This window comes from Solanum stenotomum, chromosome 6 (genome assembly GCF_019186545.1).
Source record: "Solanum stenotomum isolate F172 chromosome 6, ASM1918654v1, whole genome shotgun sequence".
Classification (NCBI taxonomy): domain Eukaryota; kingdom Viridiplantae; phylum Streptophyta; class Magnoliopsida; order Solanales; family Solanaceae; genus Solanum; species Solanum stenotomum.
This window is the reverse complement of record NC_064287.1, coordinates 59407129-59414675: the sequence shown is the minus strand read 5'-3', so window position 1 is coordinate 59414675 and position 7547 is coordinate 59407129. Positions and strand designations below refer to the sequence as shown.

At 29.6% G+C, this 7547-nt stretch overlaps 1 protein-coding gene and 1 non-coding gene across 2 annotated transcripts; both read left to right on the top strand.

Moving 5' to 3' along the window:
• The first annotated feature begins 1180 nt into the window (after nt 1-1180).
• Nucleotides 1181-1340, top strand: LOC125869467 (U1 spliceosomal RNA). The gene has a single exon (XR_007446839.1). It is a non-coding gene; the product is annotated as a U1 spliceosomal RNA (small nuclear RNA).
• Nucleotides 1341-6184: 4844 nt separating this feature from the next.
• On the top strand, nt 6185-7112 carry LOC125867739 (zinc finger protein ZAT12-like). The gene has a single exon (XM_049548308.1). The coding sequence runs from the start codon at nt 6258-6260 to the stop codon at nt 6777-6779; it is 522 nt and encodes a 173-aa protein (XP_049404265.1). The 5' UTR covers nt 6185-6257; the 3' UTR covers nt 6780-7112.
• The last annotated feature ends 435 nt before the right edge of the window (nt 7113-7547 follow it).

Below are 7547 nucleotides of genomic sequence, written 5' to 3'. Positions count from 1 at the left end.
GTGTACGCTGCCTTAACCTTAGTTTGAGGAGGCAGAAATGTTATTTTCGATATAACCTAAGCTCAAGTAAAGTAAATCTAATCAGGCAGAGATGTTGGTTCCATATGGGATTCAGTTGAAACTGAATGTTTCATTGGCAGCTAGACCTAATATTACAGTTGATTCTATAGGAAACGATTCCCTACAAGCCTAGCAACCAATGAAACATTTAGATTTAACTGGAGACCCACACGAATCCATTTGATTATAATAGACCCTCAGTTCAAATAAGTATATCAAACTCAAACCTCTAAGTAGTAATAAATATGACAATAATTGAGGTATTGGAAACTCTTCCTTCTCCATTTACTCATTTTGCACAATGATAGCATAAAGTTATTAATGTATGATTATCTATCTTAAAATTTCGATAGTGTATATTAAAAATGCAGTCTCCAATATATTTACTCTATAGTCTCACATCGTCAAGTGAATAAGACATAAGAGAATCAAGGAGATGCTATAAAGAACGACCAAATGACAACAAAGAAAATATGCCTAATCAATTGGTTCCGTATGGGATCCAGCTGAAATTGAATGGTTTATTGGCAGCCTAAAAGCCAATGAAACATTTACATTTAGCTGAATTCCACACGAATCCACTTGATTAGACCCTCAGTTCAAATAAAACTATCAAACTCAAACCACTCATTAACCATTAGTAATAAATATGATAATAATTGAGGCATTTAAATATCTACCTTCTCCATTTACCCATTTTGCACAATAATTAATAGACACAAAGCTATTAATGTATGATTATCCATCTTAAGCTATTATATACTTAATCAACTGGTTCCATATGAGATTTAGTTGAATCTGAATGTATCATTGGCTGCTAGGCTCGTACTATTGTAACCTTGAGTTATAATTAAGGAGACATGAACCCAAGTCTGGTAAATGAACTGTGGTCATCAGAGTAGACCATGGTCTTTGTGTCATAGTACCAATGTGCCATAGATTATCGTTTTTTGTCTGGTTCCCTGGATTTGAGATGGTCTCGTGGTTGTTTGATAGACTCGTCACCTCTTATAAATGTTAGGTTCAATTAAATGATGACATAGTCCCACATTGTTAAGAGAAGAAGATAGAAGAGTAATGAGGATATACTATAAAAAAAGGTCAAGAACAATAGTAAAATATACTTATCTGAACGGGGTCAATGGGAGATCAATACGACCTATGGCCTAGGTTGGTGACCCTCATTGCACTTTGGAGGGGTGCCTGTCTAAGGTCGATCCAATTGATCGAGCTTATGTCATAATTTGTGGTAGTGGGGCCTGCGTTCGCGCGACCCCATCCAATTCATAAACCAACAGTTTTTACTCATTGGGCCTCTATCACACACATATATATAGCCCAAATGCTCTTCTAATCCAATTTGAGTCCCTCAATAGCATAGGCATGAAAGGCTTTAGTAGAGATGATGATATTATATAAGCATAATGGATTAGAGGGTATTTTGTTTTAATTGTTTATTAAGTTCTTTACATTTATAAAAAAGTTTTGTTCAATATTATACATAGCATATTATTATTTTACAAAAGTAACAAAGCTAGAGTATTGACTTTAATGATCAATATTATACATAGCATATTATTATTTTACAAAAGTAACAAAGCTAGAGTATTGACTTTAATGATCAAGAAATTAAAGTAATACCTCTAATCATAGATAAAGCTTAAAAAAAAGTCATTTTTTCTATTTTTCACCTGATATTCGATATTCGTATTAATTGAGGTTGACTAAATTTTGATTTATGCATTGCAGAGTTCATTTATAAGGGCAACACTTTGATCCCAACATGATTTGACCACTAGTGAAGAACAAACGAAAATCTCAACCATCCCACCACAATCCATGTTGATAAAAACAAAGTAAATATATAACATTATAAGTTAACCTTGCTATTATCATGAGAAATAAAATAACAACATGACTAGTAGAATTCTACAAGGTCCAGAAAAATTGAAGTCACCGGAGTGTACGTAATCTTATTCTTATCCTACCTTATGAAAATAGAGTCTGTTTACTATAGACCCTCGATTGAAAGATAAGTCATCGTATTTTTCATAGTGTACTTTATTTTTTTGGGTCTCTTGGTACTTTCCAAAGACCAAAAAAATAAAAATAAAAATAGTATTTTGCTAAAGGATGAATTATAGAAAAAATTTTAATTTGTATCCAGGTCAGTGTTACGTAGGAATAGCTAATAAAGATCATCTCAAAGTTGCTTCTTTAACAACCAACAAAACATAATAAAGTTGAAAAATACAAAAAAAAAAATTGACTAAATACTCCACTTGGGATCAAATCAATTTGTCATCTAAGCTTAAAAAACAACTAAGCAAGTCTATGAAACTGACATGTCATTTTTAGAAATTAATCATATATGGATTTACCTTATATTACTCTCGCTCCCTTTTTCATCATTTAATTTTCACTCGTTTTGATAATTAATTTAGGTAATACAATCGATCCGCTAAAATTCTTATTAATGTATCTTTGTCATCGATATCTTTGATTAGTTTAGTCTTTACTTTTATGAACCAATGAAATAGTTCTTGTACAAAGAGCATGCCGAGGGGCAACTATGCTCACCACGCACTTGCAGTACTACCTGAACTTCTTCTTTATACTTTGAACCCTCAGAGCAAAAATCCTGGATTCGCCACTGCTTATATACATTAATAGTGTAGATCGATCATTTTAACCTAACGTATGTTTAAAAGACAATATTTTAATATTAATTAAGATGTGGATACATGTCTATATAAATTATATTACTATCTATTTACGAAAAATCTTGCCGTACGTTACTTGAGGGAGGACTTTATCAACAAAGTTAAGTCTAGACGTTATGGTCAGTATTAATTAGTCAAGAAGACCTACCCTATTTGAATGATAAGACAAACCAACTAATAATTCAACAAATGTATGGCTAAAAATTAGTTACTAGTGAAGCAAGTTGAAACAATATATTTAGTTAACTAATTGAAAATGATATTTTGGAACGTAGACAATAATATTTCTCACTAAGCAATAATATAATAATTTTAAAAGGTTTAAATTATATAATAACAAGTAGCATGTATTTTTAAAATTACAAATTTCATATTTTATAAAGACTATAAATAGATATTCTTTAGGTACTTCATCTGAAAATTTTTAATTTATTTTTTATATCAATAATATATATTATTTAAATTCGTATGAAGACATATATGTAGTTGAAAGATCTAACAAGTAAGTGTTTTCAAACAATTTACTATGGTGGGATACTTCTTTCAAAGATATATATCCTTATCCACACTTGTACTAAAAGGAGTTTTGACAATTTCCAAAATAAAAATTGGAGAAATATATTTGAGAAAAAATTGTAGAAAACAAATTAAATAAGAGTTCTCAAAAGTTCAAATTTTTGTATATTTGAACTGTTTTACATAATTCAAGGGTAAATTAGACCTTTTGTACGTAATATATATCGACAAAGTTAGAGAGAAATTAAGCTACTGAATTTAACATAACCTTATATTTATGTTAATCAATTCAATGACAACAACAATAAATATAATGTAATCCTATAAGTAGGTTCTGAAAAGTGTAGGATATACATTTATTTTACCCTTAATTTTATGGAATAGAAAAACTATTTCTGATAAATTAATTCTTGGCTCAAAAGAGGAGTATTCGAAGCATGATTAGAAATTTACTTAATATCTATTTTTTTTAAAACTATGTATAATTAATATATTTAAAATACATTTAGCTACTTGTTTTATTATTAGATTCAATCTTTTGATATATATAAATATCTCTGTCCCAACTAAACCTACAACAATATTTTTGTACTTTTTGTCAACTGATGATTTTAAAATTCAAGTTGTACGAACAAGTACATGAACTAATCAACAACCTTCTAGATATTTAGATAAGTCCAATTTTATTTTATTTTTACTATAAAGTATTTGTCTGACTTTCATTTACTCACGTACACCTCATGAATAAGGTTATCCATTTTGTTACGTATTTTTTTATTCATATACGAAGGTTCTTGGTAGTTTCCTAATGCAAATACAACTTGAATTATTTTATTTTATTTTCGAAAACTAAAATAACAATAAAAATAATTTCAGTGTAATTTCATGAGTGGGGTTTGTAGGGAGTAGTTTGTACATAAAAGAATAATAGCAAAGAAAACAACAAGTAATATTAATAAGGGGAAAAAACCTAACTATACAAAATAAGCATCTAAATAACCACTATTTGCCAAAAACGTTGTAGTGGAGTGCTAACTGATAAATACTCATTTATCTTTAACTAGAGGTCATAGGTTCGAATCTCCCTAGCTATGAAATCGCCTTTGTTGGAAAATATTTTATCCCTAATGTGAGACTTCCCGACACAAATCCAAATTTAGTCAGACTTCAGTATGATACCGACTAATAATTAAACCCTAATCAGAATGCATAAGATATTACACAAAAAATAAAATATATAGAAGTTATGATGTAGTGTGAACAATTAAATATTATATAGTACTATATAGTAATGAAGACATGGTACATACGAATGTTAAACGCGATTAGCACACACATTTTCAGTCAATTAATTAATTACTAATTGATAATATGTTTTTAGATCTTACATAATCTTTTTTTTTTTTGATACATCAAATATCTATGGAGTATATTAAACTACATCAAATATCTGTGGGCGTGACCTATTTTTACTCTGATAAAGTCGTAAATACTCTTTATTCTTAATTAAACATTTTGAGTTCGAACCTTATTAAATATAGAGCTTTAACCTCAATATGATATATTTTGACTTGAATTCAGATTTAATTAGATTTCTATACGGATATCAAATACCGAGTAAGAAAATAAGAAAACAAAGATAAATAGTTGTTCAACTTACATTTTAATTCTTTCGAATTAAAGAAACAAAAGTGTGAATTGGACTAATAGAATTTCTAGAAAAAATGAAATTGCCAAGAATTTACATAAAGATATTTATTAAGAATTAAAATGCTGGTTCACTATAGTCAACTTTGCAAGTATTAGACTTGTAGTATATCTAGTATTAATATTTCCTAATTAATATGTCATGCTTACGTGCTCCATGACATCTCACTTTATTAAGTTCCTAATTAAATACCACTAATTTAAGTTCCTTTTTTTGAATTAAGGGTGTGTTTGGCACATTGGAAAATACTTTTAGTTTCTTACTTATTTTCTGATGTTCGATAAATCAACAAAAATATTTCTATATAATTTTAGCAAATACGATTATAACCGGATAGGTGGGTTAGGGGTGGAGATCGAGTGATAAGGGTAGCAGTGGGGTGGCGGAAGTAGGAAAGGGGTCGAGGGGAGTGGGGATGGGCGCGTAGGCGAACACAAACAGATGATAACAGATTCATCTGAACTCATTACTTTTAACACAAAATGTACATTATGTGTAAAAATTCATAAATAATTTTGCATCGAATAGTACTAAGTATGAATCTATAACTTTTAAAATATAAGAGATTCAAACGTTCAACGCTAAGAATCTTAGAGGTTGAGACTATAAAAATTAAATCATGGATTCACCTCTTGAATGAGCAGATGGGAAGGCAAGCCGGGTAACAATAAGTAACATGAGTGGGAGAGACAATCAACACAGAATTTCACTAACGATATACTTGTTTTCCTAATTTTAACAAGTAAGTCATTTGCTCGATATTTGTAAAACAAATGTGACGTACAGTTAAGTATTCTTAGACGAAATAGTGTTCTTTCGGAACTGATCATTGTGCATTACCACCTTCCACCTATCCTACACAATTGACAAAATATTTTCCAAAAACGTTATCTTGCTGACTGACCAAACATGAAAAAATCGAAAACCCTCCTTAACATACCAAACACACCCTAAGCCAAAAAAAAAAAAGTTAATCAATCATAGCAATAAACCCCGGTATCATTTTTTTTTTCTAATGAGAAAGAGAATAAATCTAACTTACTTATCCCACAAGAAATCAACATGCCCAATTTCGTCATAACAAAAAAGTCAACTAATACTAGTCAAACTATCCAACTAAAAATCTTTATAAATAAATAACCTTCCACCACAAAAACCTAAAAATATTTCATAATCTTTTCTTCCTCTTACCAAAAAAAAAACCATTCACACCAAAAAAATTAAAAAAATTCTCAAAATTGCATACAATTATGGTGGTTCTACCAATGAAAAGAGAAAGAGAAGGAGAATTTGATATAACAACCGTGGCGAATTACTTGATGTTGTTTTCACGTCAAGAAAATCATTTTAATACGATGGTGAACAATTCTCCTTCTCGAGTTTTTGAGTGCAAGACTTGCAATAGACAATTTCCTTCGTTTCAAGCACTTGGTGGTCATCGAGCAAGTCATAAGAAGCCAAGATTAATGGGAGAATTGAATTTTCATTTGCCAACTTCACCACCTAAGCCAAAAACACATGAGTGTTCAATTTGTGGACTTGAATTTCCTATAGGACAAGCTTTAGGTGGACATATGAGAAGGCATAGAGGTATGTTGAATGAATCTAATAATAGTAGTAATAATAATATTCAAGTTCCTCATCATGATGTTGTGAAGAAATCATCAAATAATCCAAGAGTTTTGTGTTTGGATTTGAACTTGACACCATTGGAAAATGATTTAGAGTTCAAGTTGAAGAAGGCAAATACTATAGTTGATTGCTTTTTGTGATCAATGAATAATATTGGACCAGATCACGAATCTAGGACAGGTTCTATGAGTTCAAATTATCAATTCATCATTTACACAAATTCTGAACTCACTGATTCTAGATTCTGGATTCATATGGATATATATTGCACATATATCAAAATCCCATCTAGACATCTAGACGTTTGATTATTAGTTTTTTTTTCTATTCTATTTTCTTCTTATGTATTTTGTACTAGATATGGATTTATTTGTTCGTTTATATAAGGGATATAGGACCTTAGCCCTTGTAGATGTAATATATAGTACCCTATTTAGTGTAATTAATATATACTTGATGATTGTTTTACATTATGCTTTTTTGTATCATTTTTTTCGTTGATAATTTTAGATCATATATATCTATTTCCTTCCCAAATACTAAAGTTAATTTAACAAGTAACAACAATAATAATAACATATCGGTCAGTATAATTCCACAAGAAAAATTCAGAGAGGGTAGATCAATAACATACATAAACCTTATCCATCTCAGCTCGAAAAAAAGAGTACTATTCAAGTAGAAATAATTTTATTTAACGATAATATAAAAATTAAAATGTAGATTTGATTTTTATTTAGATGATGATCATGCATGTGTGAACATTTAGGCAAAGTGTATATGCTAACAACCCCTTTTTTTGGTTTGGACTTAATTATATTAATTTGACCCGTGATTTATGCTTATTATTTGATGACATTATTAATATTTGAGTCTTAAATGAGCAAGAAAATTATCCACTTCACATG